At 42.6% G+C, this 26642-nt stretch overlaps 2 protein-coding genes across 4 annotated transcripts in view; one reads left to right on the forward strand and one right to left on the reverse strand.

The window, feature by feature from the left end:
* The first annotated feature begins 1693 nt into the window (after positions 1–1693).
* ACTL7A (actin like 7A) lies at positions 1694–3097 on the forward strand. The gene has a single exon (XM_026505973.3). The coding sequence runs from the start codon at positions 1694–1696 to the stop codon at positions 3014–3016; it is 1323 nt and encodes a 440-aa protein (XP_026361758.1). The 3' UTR covers positions 3017–3097.
* Positions 3098–6540: 3443 nt separating this feature from the next.
* The window catches only part of ELP1 (elongator acetyltransferase complex subunit 1), a 56802-nt gene continuing 36700 nt past the window's right edge, over positions 6541–26642 (reverse strand). For all 3 annotated transcript variants that reach the window (XM_026506050.4, XM_026506051.4, XM_044386754.3), the window contains exons 30-37: positions 19567–19629; positions 19124–19184; positions 17387–17500; positions 16778–16889; positions 15296–15423; positions 14657–14811; positions 11901–11976; positions 6541–8756 (exon numbers count right to left, since the gene is read on the reverse strand). In XM_026506050.4, the coding sequence (XP_026361835.2) occupies positions 8689–8756; positions 11901–11976; positions 14657–14811; positions 15296–15423; positions 16778–16889; positions 17387–17500; positions 19124–19184; positions 19567–19629 (777 nt within the window). In that variant the 3' untranslated portion in view covers positions 6541–8688. The remainder of the gene's footprint in view (positions 8757–11900; positions 11977–14656; positions 14812–15295; positions 15424–16777; positions 16890–17386; positions 17501–19123; positions 19185–19566; positions 19630–26642) is intronic.

A 26642-nucleotide genomic window follows, 5' to 3' on the forward strand; every position in this document is an offset into this window, starting at 1 on the left:
CTTTTGAAGTGAAGTCAAACAATCCAAGTCGGCCACGCGAACCCCTACGGAACAGCAGAGGCAAGTACCCAATATTTTAGGCAGCCAGGTGTAGAGAAAAGTACTTTGCTCTTCTTCCAAAATTCAATGCCATCTCATCCTCCACCCATTGAACCAAGAAGCTGACACTCTGCCTTTGATATGACGGCCTGACTGCCCCCATCAGGCGGTCACAAGACTGGACCTGGACCTTTTCTTCTCTCACCCCCCCCCCCAAGGAGCCAAGAGTATCTTCAGTAACCTCCTTAAAGGAGAAAGCCACCCCCGCCCCCCGGAGTAACTGCCTCTTTTATGAAAAGAGTGGGACTGTATAACAAAAAGTTGGCTTCTGGGCGCCTTGACAGTGACAGGTGTCAGCACCAATGTGCCTAGCTTCAGAGATGGTAGATGAGATGACGGCCATACAGCCTCAGAGACACATTTTGGGTCTCACTGAGGTGTGTCCACACCACACCCCTGGGAAGAAGTCGCAGTCAGGAAAGCTTGGCCCCCGCTGGCTGGATGTCCACGGGTGAGCCACGCACCTAAGAACCTCAGTGTTCTCATCAGTGCACTCTGTACGGTCCGATTTCATTGCCAACCCAAGGACCTGCGTGAAGGAGTGTGTGTACACACGTCTAAAAATTCTTCTTCTGCAGGCTGTCCTAAGGGCCAAGTGGGACAGAAGTGCTTAGCACAGTCACTACAGCAGCAAGCGGTCCTGCCAAAATCTCAATCACAGTGTCCACTGTGCTCATGTCTCTAGTGCTTTCTGATCTCATGCAGTCAGAGCCAACGTCCTGGCAACCTCCCAAGAGAACAGATGCGGGCTGCTCGCCCTCCCCACCCCCTTCTCCCGCCTCACGTAGTTTTCCTTGCTGTCCCCACTCAGCCACACGGGCATGGGATCTTCTAACTCAAGGACCAACAAACTTGTTCTGTAAAGGGCCTGATAATCAACACTGTCGGTGTGGCGGGCCGTGTACTCTTTGTGACAATGACCCAACCTTGTGCTTGTAGCACAAAAGCAGCCAGACAGGACGTAAATGAGCATGGCTGTCTTCGGATAAAGGCTGCTTTACAAAAACAGGCTGCAGGCCCTAGTTTGCTGACCTCTCCTCTCACTCATTGGTCACAGGCGCACCTCCATCATCTGCACCTGTGGCTCCAGATATACACGATACACACGTGGCACCGTCCCTCCCCCACTTCAGGTCTTCACTCAAGTGTCACCCTCTCAGGGACCCCTGCCAAGGCCACCCTCAACCCCCCTCCCTGCCTTTTCCCTCTCGCCCTTACCATTTTCCGACAGCGGTTTGTTTTGGCTATTGCCTCTCCCCCTAGCCCCCACTGACCAGAGTGTGAACTCTACAAGGGCAGACCTTTTTGTCTTTTTTCCTCCACAGCGGCCTTGCACGTAGCAAGCGCTCAATAAATAACTGATTGGCTAAATCAGGTTTATTACAAAATCTAGAAAAAGGTTAAATGACCTCCAAAACACTACCCCAAATCCACCCTAACATGGGACACAGGTTCCCAGTATCTAGAAAGCCCCGGGTCACCAGATTATGTCACAATCAGTGATGTCATTGTTGGGAAAATTCTCAAGTTGCTCTCTGATATAAGCCTTTCAGGCCTTGAAGCCTGTGGGATCGAGGAACTTTCTGAGAGCAAGATGGCTCTTGATAGCATGTGGGCTCCCCAGGCATCAATCATTGGGGATGGGCCTGCCAAGAAAGTGGGTGAACAGGCCCCCCTACAGACACATGTCCTCCAGACTGCCTCCTTAAGAGATGGCCCGGCGAAGCGGGCAGTGTGGGTCCGCTGTAACCGCTCAGAGCCAGAAGAACCTACTAAATCAAAGATGGTCAAGGAGAAACCCAAGCTAGGGGTGACCAAAGCAGTGGTCGTGGACCTTGGCACTGGCTCCTGCAAATGTGGCTTTGCCGGGCTGCCGAAGCCCACCCATACCATCTCATCAACAGTGGGCAAGCCCTACATGGAGACGGCCAAAACCGGGGACAATCGCAAGGAGACATTCGTGGGGCAGGAGCTCATCAATCCAGCAGTTCGTCTCAAGCTAATTAATCCTCTGCGGCACGGCATCATTGTGGACTGGGACACAGTGCAGGATATCTGGGAATATCTCTTTCATCAAGAGATGAAGATCGCCCCAGAGGAGCACGCGGTCTTGGTTTCAGACCCACCCCTGAGCCCGCACACCAACAGAGAGAAGTATGCTGAAATGCTGTTTGAAACCTTCAGCACTCCTGCAATGCACATCGCCTACCAATCCCGCCTGTCCATGTACTCCTACGGAAGGACCTCTGGCCTGGTAGTGGAGGTGGGCCACGGCGTGTCCTACGTGGTCCCCATCTATGAGGGTTATCCTTTGCCCAGCATCACTGGACGCCTGGACTATGCGGGCTCTGACCTGACAGCCTACTTGATGGGCCTGATGAATAATTCGGGGAAATACTTCACCGAGGACCAGATAGGCATTGTGGAGGACATCAAGAAGAAATGCTGCTTTGTGGCCCTGGACCCTATCGAAGAGAAGAAAGTCCCAGCCACTGAGCATACAATCCAGTACACTCTGCCCGACGGGCAGGCGATAAACCTGTGCCAGGAGAGGTTCCTCTGCTCGGAGATGTTCTTTAAGCCTTCTCTGATCAAGTCCATGCAGCTGGGGCTCCACACCCAGACGGTGTCCTGCCTTCACAAGTGTGACATTGCCCTCAAGCGGGATCTCATGGGGAACATCCTGCTCTGCGGGGGGGGCACTATGCTCAGCGGTTTCCCCAACCGCCTGCAGAAGGAGCTGAGCAGCATGTGTCCCAACGACACCCCGCAGGTAAACGTGCTGCCCGAGAGAGACACTGCAGTGTGGACGGGCGGCTCCATCCTGGCATCACTTCAGGGCTTCCAACCGCTGTGGGTCCACCGCTTTGAGTACGAGGAACACGGGCCTTTCTTCCTCTACAGAAGGTGCTTCTGAACTCTGACCAAGCATGGCTGCCGTGCAGCGGCTTTGCCGGGGGAGCACCCACCCGACACACAGGGAGCTGAATCCACACGGTCGCTCCTGTAGTATTAAATCCTCGTGTTCCCTCCGAAGTGTGCTTCTCCATTTCCTGACTTAACACGAGCAAGTTCATATACACAGCATGTACCAAACAAAAGTCAGGGGTGGGTGAAACAACAAAGACCTGCAGTACGTGTTGCTTGCTTAAACATTTTTTTAATCTTTTTTTTTTTTTTTAAAGATTTCATTTATTTATTTGACAGAGAGCCAGCCAGTGAGAGAGGGAACACAGCAGGGGGAGTGGGAGAGGAAGAAGCAGGCTCCAGAGGAGGACCCTGACGTGGGGCTCGATCCCAGAATCACGCCCTGAGCTGAAGGCAGACGCTTAATGACTAAGCCACCCAGGCGCCTGTTGCTTAAACATTCTTGGGAAAAACTAGCTCTAAAATTATTCTGTCCCTTTTTTGTATTCCCTGTTTTAGGAACTATCGCACTGTTCAATCTGCTCAGAAGGGGAGCGAGATGAAGATAGATTAAATGCTGTCAGGGCCTGCAGAACATCCCTTTTGATCAACCACAGGAAGTCTGCTGTAATGGTTCAACGTCCCACAAAGCTGCAGAGTACATTTCATGTTTCATGAAGGCTTGTAAAGAGCTGACGAGGGTGTCTGATTCCTGCTTAAACTGTACTTTCTTTTAGTTCCAACAGGAACTTACGTCTCAGTACCAGCTCTTACCAAGCCATCATGGTGTCTGGCTGTTGAAACCTGGCATGTAATGAGCAAGGTGTAAGTGTGTGTCTGAAGGGGGCAACTCTTCAGCTGCTTGTCACCCACTAGACTGGATTCCCCATCAACCTGTAGGATATACAGTTGGAATCTGGGACGGGCGCAGGACAGAGGGTGCTAGTTCTTGGGCTAATGGTGTGGGTTTGCGGGAACCTGCCCTATGCTGGTTACTCTAACCTAACTGAGTGAGGAGCCAGAAGGAACACACAGTCCCTCAAGACCAGAGAAGCCCTTCCAGGGCCCAGCATGTTCTGTGGTAGTCTTACAGGGCCAGTTTTGTAAATGGAACGCAGATTTTTCAGAACAGTCCCCAATATATTCTCTGCCCTGTCTCTAAAACTCAGTATCTGAACGCTGGCAGGGAGCAGCATCAAACAGTGGAAAGAAAGGGGCTTTGAACTCTGATTTGAAAACCTATTTTACTAACACCTAACTGTGTGGCCTGAGTCTACTTACCTATAAAATTGAATTCAAACACCTACACTGAAATACTAGTATCTGGCTTCTGGGAGGTGATCACAAGACCTAGCTAGAATTATCTTGTAGATTTCTCTTATACAGGAGCCCCAAAGTCTTACCATGGTGGTTTTTTTTTTTTTTTTAAGATTTATTTATTTATTTTAGAAAGTTAGCATGGGATAGGGGGAGGGGCAGAGGGAGTGGGACAGAGAATCTCAAGCAGACTCCAAACTGAGTGCAGAGCCTGACACGGGGCTTGATCTCATGACCCCGAGATCACATCCTGAGCTGAAACCAAGAGTGGGACACTTAACTGACTACGCCACCCAGGTGTCCCTTACCATGGTCTTAGTCACACGCACAACCAAAGGCAGGCATTCCAGCACTCACAGGAGAGAATGGCATCTTGACCATCCCCAGGGAGAAGCCCTACCGAGCCATCTTTATAGTATCTGGGTTTGCCTAGACTGGGAGGCCTGGACTGCCTCGAAAGACCTAAATGCCCAACCCTGGATCCAGGCCTGGTAAGCATGGCTGACTGGCACCAGCAAGCCGGAATAGAGAAGTAAAGACCGGCACAGAAGGGCTTCTGAAGTTCCTACGGTTAAGCAAGGACGACTAAACCTTACCCTGAAGCACCAGGATCCCCTAGCAGTAGGGTACACTGACTTGAGAAGGAGGTAGAAGGTCTTATTCACCTCAGTTTCTCATGTCCAAGATTCCATGAACGCTCACTGTTGGACAGGTTAAAATTTGATTAATTCCTAACCTTTGGACCTCGCTGGCAGGGTGCTAAAGCCTCTGGACCCCTCCTCAGAATAATGTGTTAAAATGCATAAAATAAAATACACAGAATTACAGAGAAAACCAATCATGTAGAAACATACTATCTTTAAATCCATTAAGTATCTATGAACCCCAAGTCAAGGATCCCCGAAAAGGTGAGTCTTGATGAAGGAGAAGCACAGGAGGTGGCTCTGGAGGGAAACCTCCAGGCCACAGTAGGTCTAAATGTTCTGCTGCACTTTAAAATGAAAAAACCAAAAAAGGAAAGAAGAAAGAAAAAGAAAAATACCAATCCAAAGCTGAACAACTATGTATCTTTTTCAAAACACTTTGATGGGAGCACCTGGGGGGCACAGTGAGGCGCCTGACTCTTGCTCAGATCATGATCGCAAGGTCGTTAAGACTGGGCCCCACACTGGGCTCCACACTCAGCATACAGTCTGCTGACGTTTCTCTCCCTCTCCCCGCGCTCCCTCTCTCTAAAATAAATAAATCTTAAAACAAAACAACACTTCCATGAATTCTCACTTGATCCTTACACAATTCCCCTTGTAGGAAAAAAAAGTCATCCTCACGAAAGAGATGAATAGTTGTAGTAAGTACGTGAAAGTCATCTTAGCCTAGTGGTTCTCAACTGCGGGCAATTTTGACCCCCCAGGAGACACTTGGCAATGTCTAAAAATGTTTCTGGTTATCGGAACAGGAGTGGGGGATATACAGTGCTGGCAGGTGGTGGCTAGAGGCCAGGGATATTGCTAAACATCCTATAAAGCACAGGGTGCTCCCTACGACAAAGAATGAAATGACCCAAAATGTCAACAGTGCTAAGGCGCACAATGGTGCTAGTAGGTACACAAGGTTGGAGGAAAGCAAGATTCAGGGAGATTAAATATGTCTGTCCAGGTGTGCCTGGGTGGCCCAGACAGTTAAGCATCTGCCTTCAGCTCAGGTCATGACCCCAGGGTCCTGGGATCGAGCGCTGCATCGGGCTCCCAGCTCAGCAGAAAGTCTGCTTCTCCCTCTCCCTCCACCCCTTCCCCCCCTCATGCTCTCTCTCTCAATTAAGTACAATCTTTATAGAAAAACGTCTCTATCCAAGGACACTAAGATGGGTGGGTTCTCCAGGAGAACATCTGTTGGTCTTAAAACCCTTGGGACTTCAGAGCCAGTAAGATTAACATAGACGTGAGCACAGGCAAGGGCTTAGGGAGCACAGAGAACACAAGAATCAATTCAGTGTTCCCAGATGTCACCATATTAGCTTTGACTTGTCTACAGCTTCTGGGATATTAATGGGTACCTAACGTCTAAGATGTTTATTTTCCTCACCTCAGTTACTAATAAATACAACAAACAAGAAAGGACAGCCAGAAACTCCCAAGGGTTTGTTCAGGTGGTACTTCTGATGAAGCACAAGTTTATGGGAGGCGGGGAAAAAGCTGATTTTGCTTCCCAAACTTGTAGTGACCTTAAATTGCTAAGAATCATTAGCTTTATTTATTTTTGAAAACACCCTCTTCAATTATGGCTATGAACAAACCCTAAAAGGTAAACCTGTGTGTGTGTGTGTGTATATGTAGACATGTATGGAAAATGAATTTATTTTAAAATATGTGGCAGTGCTAAAAAATTACATCAAGCAACACTCATAAAGACATAACAAAAACATTACCTCCTGCCTCAGTTTTTTTTTAAGTGTAAATTTAAAATGGATTGTAGGAGACCGTCCTCTCCAAGTTCCCTCTTGATGCCTGGAACATCTGAGCACAGCTGACTCAACGGGACCAACAAAATAACTGGGGTCTTTAGCTTACTGCAGCATGAACTTGCTTTGGGACAGAGTTCCAATCTGGTAGAAGAGTTATAAATTCTTTTCGAGGACCTTGACAGAAGCTTTCCCCAAAATTAAGTGTTCACCACTTCCAGAAGTTTCTCCTCTTCCCATACACTGCACTTTCCTCATGAATTCTCCCGTGACTTTGACTTCAGTCTGGAAGGTCTGCTCCAGCCTGCTGCTTCTCCAAATGAACAAAATTCCATCTTGCTCACAGGAAATAGACAGTAATTGATAGCAATTTGTATTCACACAAATTCTTTCTTGCCGCTTCAATACATTATCTCAAGGAAACGGAACATCTATGAAAAGTCACACTAGTATCAACAGGCACATTTACTTCTACTTCCAATCCATCAGGCATGGGTGCCCTTGCCACTGTGCATAGGAAGAGCACTATAATATATTAAAATGCCATATAAGTTACTATGTTCATTTACCCAGGTCGAAGAGTAGTCGCAGAGCATGTTCAGCCTTTCAGCATGGGGCACTTAATTATAGCAAATCCATTATGGATACAAATCAAAAAGTAGATTTCTACAAGGCAGGAAATACTTTCTTTTTTGTTTTCTATTATTTTGTAAAAATTTTCAGACACTCAAAGAAGCTTAATTATACAAGCAAACACACCTAGATTCTATAGTTAACATTTTGCTATTTAGGGAACGACTTTAATTACAATTCTGGGCAAATCTATACTCCACGGATCAGAGGCAGCATTTTCGTTTATGTACAGTCATGAACGTCTGGTTCTGGTATTAAAGGCATGGAAGAAATTGTTAACCTTACCCAAGAATCAGCCACAAAACTGTTGTCAAAACAAAATGAGCTTTTTCTAGACTCACCAAAAAGAGAAAACATTCTCATTTTTACCAAAGAAAATAACTAAAAGAAGTCAGTGAAGCGTGATAAAGAAAAATACATGAAACAGCCTTGACACTAACAAAAACCTTTTAGTTAAAAGCAGCAATTACTTGGAGAAAAAAGGAATAACTTAAAATTGTGCACACAGTTCACCATACCAAATGTGCATGATACTGTTTCAGAAATTCTCATCTGTTTCAGCTCTAGCGCTGCTAACTCCCTAGCAGAAAATTCACAGGCAGTAAAAATAGTCCCTATGGGCACTGTAGTGAAGCTCAATGCCGTTGTAACTGGAAGCACATGGCCTGGTAGGATATCACAAAATAACAGCTGTCAGCAAGGAAAGCTTAGAATTTCAAAGGATATATTTAGCTTTTTATTCTGCTTTAGTTCAAGGTGAAGAAGTCATTTAAGTGATTAAATTTCACCAACTGTTGGTAGCACGAATAGCCATGTTGTTTATATATAATGCTCTCCTCCCAGAACATAAAATATTTAAACAACATTCTTTTCTTTTCCTCACACTTTGAGGTAGAAGCCATGAAACATTATTCCCAATTAACTGAGGCACAAATCAATTAATTATGTGACTTGTCTAAGGTCCCAAAATGAATCAGACTGGTAGCTGGGAATGAAAGTCAATCTTCTGATTACTATACCAAAAATATGCTCTCAAACAGCACTAAACAAAAGAAAGTAATTCTTACAAATTGATGCAATACTGGTTAAAGCTTAATGTTTTGCTAATTAAAATTATACCCCAAATAAAGCAAAAGTGCTTGGTGTCTGCTTAGGTCTGCTGTATAGAGCAGCTCTCCACACTGCTAAGGCAGATCACTGTCTTACTCTTCCCAGTTCCCGACAGCCAGGCCTCGAGGAGGGAGTGAAAGGAAAACCGTCTCTGCTGGGGTTAGTCACTCTAGAAGGCTCAGTTTCCACTGGGTTTTTTTGTTGATCTTTGGGGGTATAAAAAGCTCAGCATCTAGAAGAAAAGAAAGGAAAACTGTGACAGACACACTTTCTTGCTAGGGGGAGCTGAGGCAGTAACTCTGCGCTGGAAGCTACGAGATAACCGTCATAACCATCAAACGAGAGCTAAAGTTCCTGTTAACCCTCACAGCCTCCCGTCAGAGCAAACACAGCCTGGAGGCCCTGCCCCAAGAACAGGGATTTCCACTTCAGGCATGTGAAGGGTAGAAGAAAAAATGCCCACTGAGTGATTCAAAGTAGAAGAATGTTCTAGATTTCAAATGGGAGGGGATGGTGGTGGTTACAAGGCCATATGTAATTATTAAATCTCATCAAACTGTATACTAAGATCTGTACACTTCACTATCCATGAAGTTTTCCTCAATTATAAGAGGAAAAAAAATGTGATGGCATGTTATTTGGTAAAGAGTTAATGAACAGAAAATACTTTTATGATAAAAAAAAATTCTACAAACACAATGATCAATAAAAATGTCCCTACTTTTAGAAAAAAGCAAGTGGAGGAGGAGAAGATGGATGGGGTAAAATTGTCACTATTAAATAAAACTTGCAGGCCCTCTTTCTTTCCTTTTTCTAAAAGATTTTGTTTTTAAACAATCTCTTCACCCAACGTGCGGCTCAAACCCACAACGCTGAGATGAAGAGACACGGCTCCACCTGGGCCCTCTTTCAGATTTGTGGTAGCAGAGATATATAGAGGTAGCAAAGATATGAGAAAATACATGTACAGAAAGATGTTCTTTCTCAGCATTATTTGTAATACACTTCCAGCAGAAGAATATCTATCTTTACGAACCATACAGACATTAAAATTTATTTTTAAGAATATTTAACCAATGTGAGAAAAATGCTCAAGATAGAATGTTTTTAAAAACATGACTTTCATATTAAACATACATGTACTAAAAATTGTCAAATTTTAATATTCTTTGACATACTTTTCTGTACAATCCAGATTTTTGCCATTAATCACATCAGTTTTATAATTTTACATACAATTAGTGCTTTCTACTCCCCTAAACAAAAAGCTAGATAGACAAAAAGACCACAGGAGGTTTTCCTTATATAAGGACACTGATACAGGAAATTCATTATCAGCAAGGCCCATCATCTCATGTGAAATGGTGATTAAACTTTAAATGAGATGATCTTATATAACACCCAGTGCTCATTACAACATCAAGTGGGTATTATATAAGACGGATGAATCACTGAACTCTACATCTGAAGCTAATAGCACACTATGTATTAATTAACTGAATTTAAATAAAATGAGATGAACTTTTTAAAAAAAGAAACAAGTTATGAAAATAAAGTATTCTATCTTATTAAAAAATTAGACATAACTACAACTATATTTGATTTCTACACTTAACTAAGAATACCAAGCGTTGACTTTTTAGTAAGAAAGTAACTGTGCTGACAAACTGTATGACAACAAGGCATGACATCCTTCACCTTTCCGTGTCTGAACTTCACAGTGTAAGAGCTATTTTTGGAAAAATACTTTGAAGGTCTTATCAATTTTTCCAAGGACTTTTCTTAATCTTTAATAGTCAAAATCACTCCCACTTGAAGCACTTACTCTGTTATCAATTATAACAAGCCCAACTCAGCTATGATGATTCAAGCACTTCTCTTAAAATACTTTAATCCATTTTACCAAACGCTACATTTTTGCAAGACTTACAATGGATCTGCATGATACTGCGCTGTAAACATGAAACAGAGAGAATGCCTATCAAGTCATGGATCCCACTCACAGGGCCCTGTGAGCGTGCTTAACTCCTCCCCTTAGCTGGGGAGAAGCAGTTGAGGAATAGTGTTGGGACTTTGTCAGTAGTTCATCTGCCTATTTTTAGATTATGAGAACCTTTCTTTTCCTACGCCATCTTGTAACCACAAAGACACTGATAATACTTATGCACTCAGATAATGAGGAGCCTCAAAATAGTGTCTTTAAGGCTCAGCTGGAAAATGAAAGTGCTCTTCAATAAAGCCACCAGGATACTCTAGGGAAAGGTGTGACTAGACTTCATGTGAAGGTCAGCATCAGGCCAGTAGTGAGGAAAATGGGGCGGAAATCACCACTGGATTGCAGAGAGTACAACTGAGCAATGACCAAGCTGCCTCAGGTCTAAGATGAATTTTCAGCATCTCAGAATGAAGTATATGTTGGGACTGACAGCAAAAGCAGTTTGTCAACCTTCGGGAAGAAAGGGAGCTGGGAATACAGTAGGTACTGTCCAGTTACATGAGCTAAGCTGGATGGGAAGCAGTTCATTTATTCCTGGTAGCAACATAAGCTGTTAAACTTCAAACTTAACGGAAAACCCAGAGGCTACTTCAAATGTCATCAGAATGTTAGTACAGCACAGCATTTAAAGGAAAAAAAATTCTGGAAAATGCAAATTACAGTAGTAAAAACTCCCAATTATTTCAGAACATACCGCTAACTTTTGAAAGCTAAGAGGCTGCTATGCCTGGTTGATTCACCTAAAGGTAAATACTCAGGCACCAAACTGATCAGTCAAAACTTTCTAACCAAATTTAAAAAGAAAGCCTTCGGGGCTTTTAGCTTTACGGGCTATGCAATCTAATCAGGAATCATCTCCCCCACTAACAAACAAAAAATAAAACAAAACAAAATATTTTAGGTAAACTTAAATAGGAAATGCAAATAAAATACTAACATTCTTTGGATTTGCTTTCAAATTATATTGTCAATCCCGGATGATTATGAAAATGTCCCCAAGATGTAGTGCATAACTGCCAAAAGCCAAAAATGATGATTCAGAAGAATCCTTAAAACATATATATATAAATTGGACTGCTTAGACTCAAACTTCAGCTGTCATGTGCCTGTATGGACAAGCGTGTGCCCGGGTATGGACAGTATATGTCCGGATGATCTTTCAAAAATTTATACGTTTAACGTCATCTTGGATTCCCCACCCCTCCGATTCCCAACACTAGAAGCACTAAATCGATTGTATTAAAGATATAGTCATAAATTTGAGGGAAAATTGTGGTCAATACCTGATCTTTCCTCATACCCCTGACCTTCTCAACACTTAAGAGAAAGATATTCCTTCTGCTGAGTACTGTGATAATTTGAAGAGAAAAAAATACTAACCAAGAACAGGAACTGAAGTCTTCTGTTGTTGATAAGAGGCCATGATACTATTTGCAGTAGAACTGGGACCCAGAACCTAAGTAGAAAGTAGATCAGCAAAGATCATTTTATACTTCTGATGACCGTGGATACCAAAGGCCAAGTTTCTACCAGCAGTAAATAGCTTGTCATTTTCATGGTATCAACCACAGGAATTCCCTTTTCCTTTGTGATTTTTACTTCGCCAGTTTTTCCAGTCTCAACTGAGACCTCCAAATCTCCTTCCTTCCAGAAGACAAGGTAACAATGAGGGGAAAACAAAAAAGGAAAATCTTAAGGAATATAAGCCATACCCTGAGGGGAGGACTACAAAGGTAAGAGGCTACACGGAGCATCAAACGCACTCAGAAGATCTGTGGGAATCTCGATATTAAAACCAATACGTGTATATATCATGGAGTAGAACGCAAACCGTGCACGCGTGTTAAAGGTAAAACCAGAGCCTCCAAAGGAACTCCACGTTTGTATCAGCCTCAGGGAGCACATGTCAGGCCCTCTGCTTTGTCTTCGCCTGGCTCAGCGTGCACACCCTCAGGGGCACCTCCTCAGTAGTGCTGTCCTGCTCAAAGCACTTCCACGTGACTCCGGAGATACTGCCCACGTGTCATTACCACAATTTACCAACCCAAACCAACACATGATTTTCTGGTCATTTTCCCCAGATGATTCTTAAAGTTGGTGTCTCAGAAATTAATATGATCTTCAGCCATCAAAAAGAATGAAATCTTGCCATCAGCAATAACATGGGTAGAGCTAAAGTGTATTATTCTAAGCGAAATAGTCGGAGAAAGGCAAATACTGTTATGATCTCACTCATATGTGGAATTTAGGAAAGAAAACAGATAACACATGGGAAGGGGGAAAAGAAAAAGGAGAGGGAAACAAGCCATAAGAAACTCTTACAACACAGAACAACTGAGAGTTGATGGAGAGAGGTGGGTAGGGGATGGGCTCGATGGGGGATGGGGATTAAAGAGGACACCTGTTGTTATGGGCACTGGGTAAATTATGTAAGTGATCAATCACTAAGTTCTACTCTAGAAACCAGTACTATAGAGTAAGTAAAATTTAAATTTAAAAATATTTTTAAAAAATTACCATGATCTGAATAGAGAGCATGAAGAAGTATTATAAACTGCTAAGCTTCAAAACCACTACAGTTTTGGAGATGATCACATCTCTTCTAGGAAATACGTATTTTAGTAAATTCAAATATTTGTGAGGCGCTGATTCGCAACTTTTATTGTTAAGGTATGCTCTATGTGCTTATATCTACCCTCTTACCTAAGCTTCAGAACATTCCAGTGAAGTGGATAGGGAAGTATATCCCCATTTGTAACTGAGGAAATCGAGGCCCCAATAAAGCTTATGTGTTTCTAATCAGTGAGCTCAATACCAGTCTCTCTCCAGGCTCCAAACCCACCCTCTACAGTGCCTGTGATGCTGGGACTGGGAGCCTGAGAAAACATTCCGCCTTCGTCAGCTGCTCATTATGCTCTGCCCATAGATGCCAGAGGAAGAGTGCAAGGCTGGAGAAAAAGGAATGTGCTCCTTGCTTTCACTCAACAGTTCTTTACCCTGGTAACAGCCGTTCATTCCAGTTTACTTATTTCTCTACACTTACAGCCATCGCGCCCCCTCAGAAGTATCAGCACCAGCTGGCTGGCACCCCTTTTCAGAGGGTCAAGAACCAGCTCAGCAGGGCCCCACCTCCAAGCTTCTAAACTGTAGTAAACCCAAACTCTTCCTTTCTTCCCTCACAGTTACTCTCTCAATGTTCCTTCTCCGTGTTCCTCCCTTTGGCCTTTTCAGTTCTCCAATACTTGTTCAACCAGTTCCCTATGTTAAATTCTCTCTGTTAAAATAATAGCTGTGGCTGTTTTCCTTAATGGATGGTGCCTGACACACCAGCCTTTCTAAATCAAAACAGAAACTCTTACCAATAGGCCTGGGGTGTGAGAGACTGAGCAAAGTATACAAAATAAATAGATAACACACCAGAATTCTTGACAGGACACAACTGCCTTACACATGAGCAGCAAAGCTCCCCATAACCACAGAGTACAAGCGACAAGTCAAGTTTTCCATAAACAAAAGGGAAAGCAATTGTCTGGTTTACTTTTGTTGTTGTTGTTGTTGTTAAAAATTTTATTTATTTTAGAGAGAGAGCATGTGAGTGGAGAGAGGGGCAGAGGGAGAAGGAGAGAGAGAATCTCAAGCCGACTCTGTGCTGAGTGCAGAGCCTGATGCAGGGCTCCATGCCACGACTCTGAGATCCTGACCTGAGCCGAAATCAAGAGTTGGCTGCTTAACCGACTGAACCACCCAGGAGCCCCTGTCTGGGTTACTTTAAAGAACTCTGATACCAACCAAAGTCTGAACAGGGAAGTGAGAGGCCAACTCTGGCCCTAGCTCCCCCGCTTCCCCACTCCAATCTCACACAAAGGCAGGGGAAACAGTCTGACTTGCCCATCTTCTCCACGACAGCTGTTTCACGCAGAAAGGAGAAATAAAAGCAAACTTAACCTAGGCCAAGGTGTACTCAAATAGAAAATCTTCTTACTGACAGCTTAAACATAAGCCTAGGATAATTCAACTATGGCATACTATGTTTTTAAGAACAAAAAAATCTTTTGACTTTTAAGAGATCGTGTGAATGTAAGAACCTGTGAAATGACTTTTAAAAGATGCACATTCTGTCACTGAGGAAAACTTACAGGTGTAGCTGAATTCTGCTGGTGAGTGGGAGTCCAAATTTCGGGAAGTGACCTTTCCATCAGCTGGAGGGTATCCTCAAAGGCCTTCTGTAATTCCCTTCCTTGCTCATCAAACTCAAAGAGAAAGAGCACCTTTAAAATATGGTATACTTCATCTAGAGAGAAGAAATTTGAGAAGGTAGTAACTTGGGTCCCCAGCTCCATTGCTAGGATCATAACACAGTTTCTTCCCCAAGCAAAAAAATATTTACTATCACACTACAGTTGCCATCTCTCACATTTTCTTCTGTCTCCCCGAATGCTGGAGTAATTCAACCTATCTACTACAAAAAAAAAAAAAAAAAAAAAAAAAAAAAAGGAATATGATGGGGTCCAAGCAGGAAGCTGTCTTCACAGTCCTTTTCCCCGGCTTCAGTGCCAATGTGTCTCAGTGGGGCTAGGCGGGGGCCAATGGAAGAAGGCTTCCAGGTTCCCAGCTGAGGGTGATTCAGGAACATGCCCTGAAATGACACTTCCTGCTGAAAGTTTCTGTCCTTCCTCGAGTTGGGAAAACTGTGTATCTTGACTATCTGCTAAACTCTGTCTGTGCTATCCATTTACCTTTTTTTGTGGCAAGAATCATCAGTATTGAGAATATACCTTTCAATTTTTCAGTGCTCTGTACAACTTCACTGAGTGCCTCTAGAAGCGCCAGATCCTCCAGCGGACTCCCTTCTTTGAGGCTATGCTTCTTCCGCTCTGCTTTGCGGCGATTCTTAGATGATCGCCTGTTAGAAGAAATTGGAAAGATGTTATAAAAGGGGTTCTTTCTGCACTGAACAGATTCAAATGAATGTACCTGTTGGCCACCAACTTTCTGGGAACCCAGAGAGTCTACAGATGGTATGTGTATTTGGGAGAAAATGGTAATGAGGTGTTGGGAGTGATAGCTAAAATAAATTTGGGAAAGGCAAGTCTTACAGGCAGGAAATAATAAGGAAACCCCTAAAAAGTAGTATCTGGCCTTGAAATTTTAATTAAAATACAGAGTAAAGTGAGGTTATATTTGATAATGACAGCTGGAACAACAGAACAACCAACTTGAATTTTGTAATGAAAAACAAATTTAGAGTAAAACTTATTAAATAAGGAGACACACACATAGCACACTGAAATTTGGATATAATAAAATATATATGAATCCTATATGTTTCCTGCTCAGAGGTCTTTAATTATGCCCCCTGTCTTGTCTGGGACTCTCCCACCCTGACTCCGAAAAGCCCAGTTTCTAGCTGCCTCTCTTACAGTTTCTGATCCCACCATATAACCTCAAATTCCTAAAGCATGATTTAGTTTTATTTATCTATTTTTATTTTTTTTTTAAGATTTCATTTATTTATTTGTCAGAGAGAGCGAGCACGCACACACACATACGAGCAGGGGGAACGGCAGGCAGAGGCAGAGGGAGAAGCAGGCTCGCCGCTGAGCAGGGAGCCCAACGCGGGGCTCAACCCCAGGACTCTGGGATCATGACCCGAGCCGAAGGCAGACGCTTAACCAACTAGGCCACCCAGGTGCCCCATCATGATTCAGTTTAAATACACAATCTTGCACTGTTTTATGTTTCCCAAGGATGACTATAAGCTCTTATAAACCACATCTCCTTAAAAGTTTTTGGTAACATCCACTACAACTAGCATTTGGGTGTTCTGACCAAATGCTACACTGAGTAAGCACGATGACTTATTTTATATTAGTAACCTCTTCTAATCTTGACTTTGAACTGAAGATGCCTGATATCTTTTTTTCTTTATAATCTTTTATTTTTTTCAGCACCCACACAATCCGGTCACCTAATATTTGTTAAACGAGTAAAATCAGATGTCATAAAAACTGAGTACCAGAGTAAGGGCCTCGTGGGCAGAGACAAACACACAGTGCACAAAGCTGCAGCAGAACGACATCTGCACACCAAGTCTAGTTTCTGAGCTGTGTGGGGAAAGCCCTTGTACACCAAATCCTGACCTTGAGAACTGTCCTCTCTCCCCCCTGCACTGTCCTGATGAGAACCTGACCTCCTTACTTGCACTTTCTCCATCTCCCCAAGGCCTGGTCCACGTGCTGAATAAACATGATACATACGCTGATATCCTGGAGTTGCTCTGGGAATATTTGCCGCTCATGTCACTGCCACTCATGACACTGCTAGTTTCAGAGAAGAGGTCGGACTCTTGACCTTGGGGCACCTCATCATCTAGAAAAGAACCAGATACAGGATGAAAACTCCCTGCTGATGTAGGTTTACCTTCAGTGGGGTAAGTGGACTATAGTAAACCAAGGCATATCCGAGGATGGATGAAAATTATTATAAAGTAGATCTCAAAGTGAAACGAGGTAATATTAAATACAGTTATCACTACCACACACCAGCACACCAGTACCAAGCTTGTTTTTTCTTTTCTTTCCTTTCTGAAAGCAAAGGAACCTTTGGAGGCAAGGAGGCTCATTCTGCTCTGCTTGGTGGGGGTGGACGGAATGTGTAGCAGAGCTCTTCCCAGTCATGCTTGGTCCTGCTCCCAGCCCTCCCCACCACGCACCAACACAGACGTACACAGCCCCTACGGGGTTTCAGAAGCCTTAGACATCCCCCAGCAGGGTAATCACAGTGAAGGAGGCAAAATAAGCAGCTCAGACGAAGTGTGACGTGTCCCCACCATGCCCAAGCGTCCATGTCTTCATGCCGACACTCACCCAGATTCACCTGCTGTGCCTGCTCCTGGAGCTCTCGAACCACCAATAAACGATCTTTATGGCGACTGAATGTGGCTGTCTGAGAGTCCAGAAGGGCCATGTAATTCTTCTGGGCTGGCGGTGCAGATGGAAAATAATCTGAGCAAGATGTTTAAGTCAAGAGAAAAAACTCGAGAAAGGCAGTGAGGGAGTAAGAATTTAATAAAAAGAAACAGGTTACTAGGTTTTCCAAGCAAGACTTTTTCCTTAATGAGAATTAACCTGCATTGTTTTATTAGGAGAATGAACTACTCAATGAAATTCAGATTTCAGAGTTCATCAACATCATCTTAGAATACTCTCTAGCACTAAATTAATAAAATCACCTAACAAAGACTAGGTACCGAAGAGCGGACTAGCAAAGAAAAGGAGTATACAAGGAAGCTGTTAACAGAAACAGGACAGTCACTGAGATGCTTCTGAAACACAGATATTAAGTCTACGCAGATGAACAGTCAGCACTTTCCTAGGTGCTCATTAGAGGAGAAAATCCAAGCAAGAGACAGCTAGATGGACGGCTGGAGGGTCAGGAGGGAGCTTTCAATAACCAGGTAAGGGTACCTACGTGAATGATATGAAAAGAATCCTCCCGTGGTGTTAATGAGGAGGGCGGAGGGGGACGCAGGCAGGGTACACGTGTGAGTATATGTACACATCAGAAAGGCCAGATCCTACTCACAGGGCGGACTGTGCTGAAAAGGCAGAGCTTAAAACCAACCCCCACTGCTGGAAATTTCTGTAAGCCAAACAGATGTCCTTCTTTTCCACCCAAGTGTTCCAGAACTGGTCAAACTCACCTGGTTCAACATACAAATACACACTCCACTTGGATTTACTAACTGTAAACATTCTGTTTTCTGTTTCTCTCCATACACACACACACAACTATTATTTTTGTGGGACCTTTTGAGAGTAGGCTGCAGGTGTGATCTTTCCCTCTTAAATACTTCAGAACCTCTCTCCTAAGAATAAGGACATTATTATGATCTCATTGGGTCATGGGATCAAGCTCCGTGTTGGGCTCCACACTCGGCACGGAGTCTGCTTAAAATTCTCTCCCTCTGCCCCTTACCCCACTCTCTAATAAATAAATAAATCTTTAAAAAAAAAGAATAAGGACATTACCTAACATAAGCACAATACAACTATTAAATACAAGAAATTGGCCACTGACAAAATACGATATTATCTAATATCTAGTTCATACTCAAGTTTACCAACTACACCCAAATATAAAGATTCTTTTTTTAAAAAAGATTTTATTTACTTATTTGACACAGAGAGAGAGAGAGAGAGCGAGCACACAAGCAGGGGGAGCAGCAGGCAGAGGAAGAAGCAGACTCCCCGCTGAGCAGGGAGACCAATGTGGGGCTGGATCCCAGGACCCTGAGATCATGACCCGAGCTGAAGGCAGACACTTAACTGACTGAGCCACCCAGGCGCCCCTACAAATATGAAGATTCTTAACCGTATATCTTATCACGTGTTTTTAACATTCATATGTCTTACAGACTACCATTTAGCAGTTTAGCATATTTAAAAATCCTGGTCAGAATTAAGTATTACACCCAGTGGAGAACTCTGATCAACTCTATGTAACACATGATTAAAGGACATAATAACAGGGAGTATTCTTCTTCTCTCTCGCTTCCCCACCTCTACACTTCCAAATGTAGAATTCCGAGATATAACCCTTACCTTCTAAAATGGAAGGCTTTACGTTGGTTTCTATTATATCTGGTCTGTTATATTTGTATACCTAAAAGGAAAAAGACAGTAATTTTAGGCAAGAAAACTGCAAGTCATTTTAGAGTTAAGACACTTGGAAGGAAATGGAAGATTTCAGAGGTCACCAGGTTATTTTCAAGAGGAGCAGGCCTCTACAAGGTAGCTGGAGAACACTCAACTCATTTCGGTAAAAACCGGTAATACTTCACATTTAAAGAATTGACTAATTCCAAACATCAAGAATAAAATTTTTAAGTGGTTTTAAAAATACTGCTTCTCCTTAGACCAGCAACCTAAACTACTTTGACTTAATTTTGCTAGCCTCAGAAGACAAGGGATTCCAGCTGACCCTGTCTCCCCTGCACTCTCGCTCTAAGCACCTAACACAGGGAGGATTTTAGAAGTTTTCCTACCAGTCTCAGAGCTTCTTCCCAGGCGGCTCCTTCTAACAGTAAGACCACAGCTTCTTCATAATCCTGACAAGGAAACATCAAGGAAGATAACAGGTGAATGGAGCAAGAGTGCCACCATGGCAAACTGCAACGCTGCCGACAGAGCGGCCTCTCTGCCCTCCGGCCTATCCCTGATGTCCCGGTTCCTAGAATCACGTCTGGCCTCAAGTCCCTGCTCAGTAAACAGTGATGCAAAAGACAACGTAGGGGGAGATGTAAATTCTGGAAATAACCATAAAACACAGGGCACCACCTCCCTACATCCCCGAGCATCGAAACCACCAGAAAGGTCTGACAGAAATGCCCACTGCCCCAGCTACTCCACCCAGTTCGACTTGGCAGGTTTAGAGGTTTCTAAACCTTTCTTTTTGCTCCTTAATGTTTTTTTTTTCCTCCAACTTTTATTTTGAAACACTTCAAACCTACAGGAAACTGAAAGGTGAGTGTAATAAACACCTGCATATCCTAAGTCCTCAAACATTTTTGATGCTTGTAGCCTTACCAGTAAAAATTTTTGGACATGTACTGCAGTATGTAATTACTTACTATACTTATAAAGCACATACAACAAAGCATTTTTATAGGTACATTTCATGTTTATCTATCCACTACTGAAGTGCAGTTGGCACGCAATGTTATTATCAGTTTCAGGCGTCCAACACAGTGATCTGACAGCTCTGTGCATTACTCAGTGCTCCCCACCGTGAGTACAGCCCCATCTGTCAGCACACATGATTCCAGTATTACTGACTATACTTCCCAAGCTGTACTTTTCATCTCCGTGACTTATTTTATAACTAGAAGTTTGTGAAACTGTAAGTAAGTGAAACAAAACACATTTTATTTTTTTTAAGGGGGGGGCAGAGAGCTGAAACAAAGAGTCGGACACTTAACCGACTGTGCCACCCAGATGCCCCTGTATCTCACAGCTTTAAAACGTGTTTTGTGGGGCGCCTGGGTGGCTCAGTTGGTTAAGCGTCTGACTTTTGGTTTCAGCTCAGGTAATGATCTCAGGGTTGTGAGATCAAGCCCCACATCAGGCTCTGAGCTGAGCAAAGAGTCTGCTTAGATTCTCTCTTTCTCTCCCTCTCCCTCTATATCTCCCTGCTACTCTCTCTTTCTCTCTCTCCCCCGCCCTCTCAAATAAATAAATAAATCTTTAAAAGGAAAAAGGTGAAATACGTAAAACAACTAGCTGGGTTTCCTCCAGTAGTCATGGTGATAAAAAGGGGGGATGGGAATGCATTAGATTAAAACGCATTTAAGAGACATAAGATACAAATGCAATACATGACCCTAGATTGGAACCTATCTTGGATCAACCTACTGTAAACAAGTTTGGAACCAGAGGGAATTTGAATTTGAATTATTAGATAAATTAAAATGTATTAACATGGAAAGATGAAGACCATAAACAAATAAAGCAAATTTAAAAACAGCATAGTGTAATTTCGTTTTGGTTAAAAATGCTTCTGTGTGCGTGTGTGTGCGTGTGTGTGCGTGTGTGTGTGTGTGCAGAGAAATCACTGTAGGAAGAATCAGAAATAGGGAAGACTAGCAAACTCTTGAGTGGTAGGAATGACATGCTTTGTTTTCTTAATTACTTTCAGCATTCTAAATAATCTACAATACATACATAGTACTTTAAATTATTTTTAATTAAAAATATTAAGTAAAAGCATTTTCTTCCCAGACCCCAATGCATATTCACCACCAACAGGCCCATACCACAGGTCCACAAAGGGACATAGCAGGGGTATGTGCTGTGTGACCAGCAGTGTAAGAAAGGTGGGAGGGGAGAGTTGTTTTACCAAGGTGACAATCACATGACATACAAGCACTCTGAAGTGTACAATTTGTGGCATTTACTGCGTTCACAGTGTTGTGTAACCACCAACCTTTTTAAAATCACCTAATAAAAACACTCCCATTTCTCAGTCCCTTCCTCCCCTGGTGACCTCTGATGTGCCCCTTCTCTGGGTTTGACTACTCAGGACATATCATACAACAGAAACCATAAAATAGGTGACATTTTGTGTCTGGCTTCTTTCACTTACCATAATGTTTTCAAGATTTATTCAAATCGAAGCATCCATTGGTTTTAAATTCCTTTTTATGACTGATTAATATTCTTCTGTGTGTGTACAAATGTGTGTGTGTATGTGTGTGCGTGTGTGTGTGTGTGTGTACCTCATGATTTATCCATTCATCTCTCATTGATGGACATCTGGGTTGTTTCTTCCTTTTGGTTATAAATAATGCTGTTATAAACATCTGCATACAGGTTTCTTTGTGGACATGTTTCCATTTCTCCTGAGTAGACATATGACTGTCATATGTTTATGTTGATTTTTTTTTTTTTTTTTTAAAGATTTTGCTTATTCATCTGAGACAGAGCACAAGCAGGGAGAAAGGCAGAGGGAGAAGAAGAGGGAGAAAGCACTCCCCGATGCAGGGGAGCCCGAAGCAGGGCCTGATCCCAGGACGCTGGGATCATGACCCCAGTTGAAGTCAGATGCTCAACTGAGCCACCCAGGTGCCCCATATGTTGAACTTTTTAAGGAACCATCAAACTGTCTCCCATAGGGGCTGTGCCATTTTATATTCCCAGCAGCAATGTACAAGGGTTCCTATTTCTCTACATCCTTGCCAATTTTTCATTTTTTTGATTAAAGCTATTCTAGTGGGTACTGTGGTTTTGATTTGCATTTCCTTAATGAACAATGAAGCTAAACAACTTTTCATGTGCTTGTAGGCCATTTGTACATTTTCTTTAGAGAAACAGCTATTTCAAGTCTTTTGGCCATTTTAAAAATGGGTTGTTCTGTCTTTTTGTTGCTAAGTTGTAAAATTTCTTGATATATTATGGATGTAACAAGAAAACTATAAACCAATATCGCTCATGGACAAATACAAAAATCCTCGAGAAAATTTTAGCAAATTGAATCCACCAATAATGAAAAAGGATAATACATTATGACCAAGATGGGTTTAACCTAAGGAATGCAAGATTGGTTTAACATTCAAAAATCAATGTAATTCATCCTAGCCCTGGTCTAAAACAGAATACCTTAGTTGAAAATGCATTTGACAAAATTCAATACCTCTTCATGATAAAAACTCAGAACCAAGAATAGAAGGGAATTTCCACAACCCAAGAGAGCAAGGATTGGCAATTTTTTTCTGTAAATGGCTAGATAGCAAATATTTTAGGCTTTGTGGCCAGACCATCTCCGTCACAACTCCTCAACTCTAAGGTTATAGCTACAAAAACAGCCACAGAAAAATATGTAAACAAATAGGTGTGGCTAAGTTCCAATAAAACTTTATTTATAAAAACAGGTGGCCAGCTAGATTTAGCCCATAGACTATAGTTTGCCAACTCCAATAGCCCTACCAGGTTCTCACATCTATTAAAAAACAATAGCATGGGGCACCTCAGTGCCTACATATCTGCCTTCAGCTTAGGTCATGGTCCCAGGGTCCTGGGATCGAGTCCCACATCGGGCTCCCTGCTAAGCAGGGAGCCCGCTTCTTCCTCTCCCCGCTGCTCATGCTCTCTCTCTCACTCTCTCTCTCTAAAACAAATTTTAAAAAATCTAAAAAAAAAAAAAAAAGCAAACCTCACACTTAATGTTGAAAGACTGAATTTCCACCCTAATATCAGGAAAAAGGCAAGGATGTCCACCAACCCCTACCATTTCTATTCAATACTATACTGGAAGTTCTAGCTAATACAGTAAGGCTAGGAAAAAATATAAAGGCATATGAATTGAAAAGATATAAAACAGTCTTTAGTCAGAGAAGCCATGCTCATTAATATAGAAAATCCTAGAGAATTTACCTCCAATGCTCCTAGAACTAATAAATGAGTTCACAGCAAGGCTGTAGGATATAAGGCCAACATACAAACAAAACAAAACTATATTTCTATTTACTAGCAACAAAAAATTGGGAAGTGAAAAAAAAAAATACTAGTCAAGTCTTAAGATGACCCCAGCTCTGGCCAACGCCTTAACTGCAGTCCTGTCAACGACCCGGAGCCAGATGCCCTAACTAAGCCCTGCCCAGATTCTTGACCCATAGAAACAAATAGGTGTTTGTCATTTGAAGCTAAGTTTTGAGGTAATTTGTTATGTATCCATAGATACTCAATTCACCCAGTGTACATGAGTACAGGGTCAACGGAGTACTCCTACCTCACTGGTGGCAGCACAAAACGACAGAGCCACTGCAGAGAAGCTCTGCCCCTCCTTATTAAATTATGCACCACTTACCACGTGACCAGCACTCCCACTCACAGGTATTTACCCAAGTGAAATGCAAACATCTGTCCTCACAAAGACCTGTACCAGTTTATAGTCGCTTTATTCTAACCCTAAACTGAAAACAACCCAAATGTACATCAACTTGTGGATGGATCCACAATTGTGCCCTATTCATAAAACAAAATGCCACTGACCAAAATAAATGAGATACACAATATAATATGGATGAATCTCAAAAGCATATGACTTCCAGTTTCCAGTCCAACACACAAGGAACTTGGAAGACATCCCTCCATTGTAACAAGTAGAAAGCTGAGCAAACTGAACAACTCTCCTTTGACCCACTGGAGAACTGAGGTCATAGGGCAAACTACTGCCCCCCCCAAACTGGAGAGACAGACAGGCAGACGCAGAGAGTTACAACTTACCAGAACAGAGCAGTGACCCACAAGTAGAGATCTCCACCAGAACCAGTACAGGGGTAGGAAAATCTGAACTGTAAGTAGCTAGTGGCTGAAGCACCCCTGTGGACAACGTTAGAGTTGAAAACTCTATGGACGTCCAGACTTAGGAAGGCTCCTACACTTTTGCGAGTTTTTACCGCTGTGAGCCCTACCAGGTTCTCACAGCATCAGATGAAAATCCGCTTCTGGCAAGAAGGGAAAAGTTGTCATTTTGAAAGCACCCAGAGCATGCTGCTCTTAACAAGGCCTGATGTCAAGAGAAACAATTTTGCCAAAGCCTAACTGAAGTTGGTTTGACCAGGGCCTAACTAACATGACGGAAGAGAAATACCCAACTCCAGCTCCCCTGGCCCTCCTGTCCTACCTAAGGAGTGAAAAATCTGAGACGCACTGGTGAAGTTCCAGGTCCAGGGACACAGGCTCACTAAAAGACTGAGCCTTAATCATAGGACTGTAGAACACTTCTCCTCTCCCCACACCTTACCACCACATCACTAAAGGCGTCTTTACCAAATTCCTCACACCCAGTACATAACGGGCAGGCTCCAACCAAAAATTACACAAAGGACAAAAACTGTTCGAAGAGCCAGGGCGAGCATCAGAACAAGACTGAGATGTGGCAGGGATATTGAAATTACAAGCCCAGGAATTTAAAATAAGTATGATTACACCTGAAACTAATATGCCACTGCATGTGAATTATTGAGTGTAATTCTATAATTCCACCTGAAATATTAGAAAAAGAAAAAAAGAGGTATGATTATAGGCTCAAGGCTCTAATGGAAACAGCAGACAACATGCAGGAACAGATGGGTAATGCAAACAGAGAAATGGAAATTCTAAGAAAGAATCAAAAAGAAATGTTAGAAAACAAAAGCATTATGTGAGTGAAAGAAGCCAGACTAAAAAACCACATACCAGATGGTTCCATTTATATAAAATTCTAGAAAAAGCAAAACTGTAATGACAAAAAGCGCATCAGTGGCTGGTAAGAGCTGAGAGTAGAGGGAGAAGACTCACTAAAAAGGGGAAGCAGGGAACTTTTTGGGGTGTTACAAATGTTCTATTAGCATGGTTGTAGTAGGATTTGTCAAAACTCATCCAACTGTTCATTTAAAATTGGTATATTTTATTATATGGAAAGTATAACCAATTGAAAATGCAAATTAAATATATATATATGTATTAATCTTCATTTAGACAAAAAAAAGGATGGTGGCATCTTATCCATTTAATTAACCACCTTAGATGGTATATCTTTCTACTCTAGACTTGTTATTATGCATATTTTATTCATTGATGTTTTCAGCTCAATCACCCAACATAATTTCTTGCTAGGATCTGTCAAATTTTAGTGATCTTCTTTCACTCATACTTATTACATGAAAGATATTCAGGTATTTTAAAAGCAACGATTATGTTATACAAATGTGCCTACTAGTAACAACTGTAAAAAATACTTTCTAATCAAAGGCTAAAACTCTAGAAGGCACTGACCCCTGGTGTCAACTGTGTACCTATGTCCTATTAGTTCATGGCCAGTGTCAATACATAGTTTGTTGGTTTTTTTTTTTTTTTTAAGGTTTATTTATTTTAAAGGGCGAGCGAGTGGGGAAGGGGTAGAGGGCGAGAATCTCAAGCAGACTCCCCACTGAGCATGAGACTGACACAGGGCTCAATCTCACGACCCTGAGATGATGACCTGAGCCAGAATCAGGAGCTGGACACCCAACTGACTCAGTCACCCAGGCACTCCATGTCAGTGCATAGTTTTATTATTTTCATAATAAATTCTATAATTCTATCAAAAGCCAGTAAAGGTACTCATCTTTATAATCTGCTGGAAAATTGGAACCCATCAAGTTGCCTGAGATAAAAGACACTTCCAACAGAGACAATGGCTGTAAAAGCCAAAAAAGTATCTGAAATCCAATCCCTTTGTTTTAGAATGGTCCTTTCTCACTGTTTCTACTTGGCAAGGTAACATAAAAAGTACAACTCCCTTGAGTTTTAATTTAGTACTTTCTACCAAGGTCAAACTACTAGTGCCTATCGTGGTAGAGTGGTATTCTACCTTATAGAACTTATTGTTTAGAAAACTAATTATTTAGAAATAAGTTAAATTGGGGCGCCTGGGTGGCACAGCGGTTAAGCGCCTGCCTTCGGCTCAGGGCGTGATCCCGGCGTTCTGGGATCGAGCCCCACATCAGGCTCCTCTGCTGGGAGCCTGCTCTTCCTCTCCCACTCCCCCTGCTTGTGTTCCCTCTCTCGCTGGCTGTCTCTATCTCTGTCAAATAAATAAATA

Source organism: Ursus arctos, unplaced genomic scaffold (genome assembly GCF_023065955.2).
Source record: "Ursus arctos isolate Adak ecotype North America unplaced genomic scaffold, UrsArc2.0 scaffold_18, whole genome shotgun sequence".
In the NCBI taxonomy this organism is placed as follows: Eukaryota; Metazoa; Chordata; class Mammalia; order Carnivora; family Ursidae; genus Ursus; species Ursus arctos.

Excerpts from the sequence above, each read along its gene's own strand:
- ACTL7A (XM_026505973.3), top strand. The coding sequence starts at position 1,694 with ATGGCTCTTGATAGCATGTGGGCTCCCCAGGCATCAATCATTGGGGAT.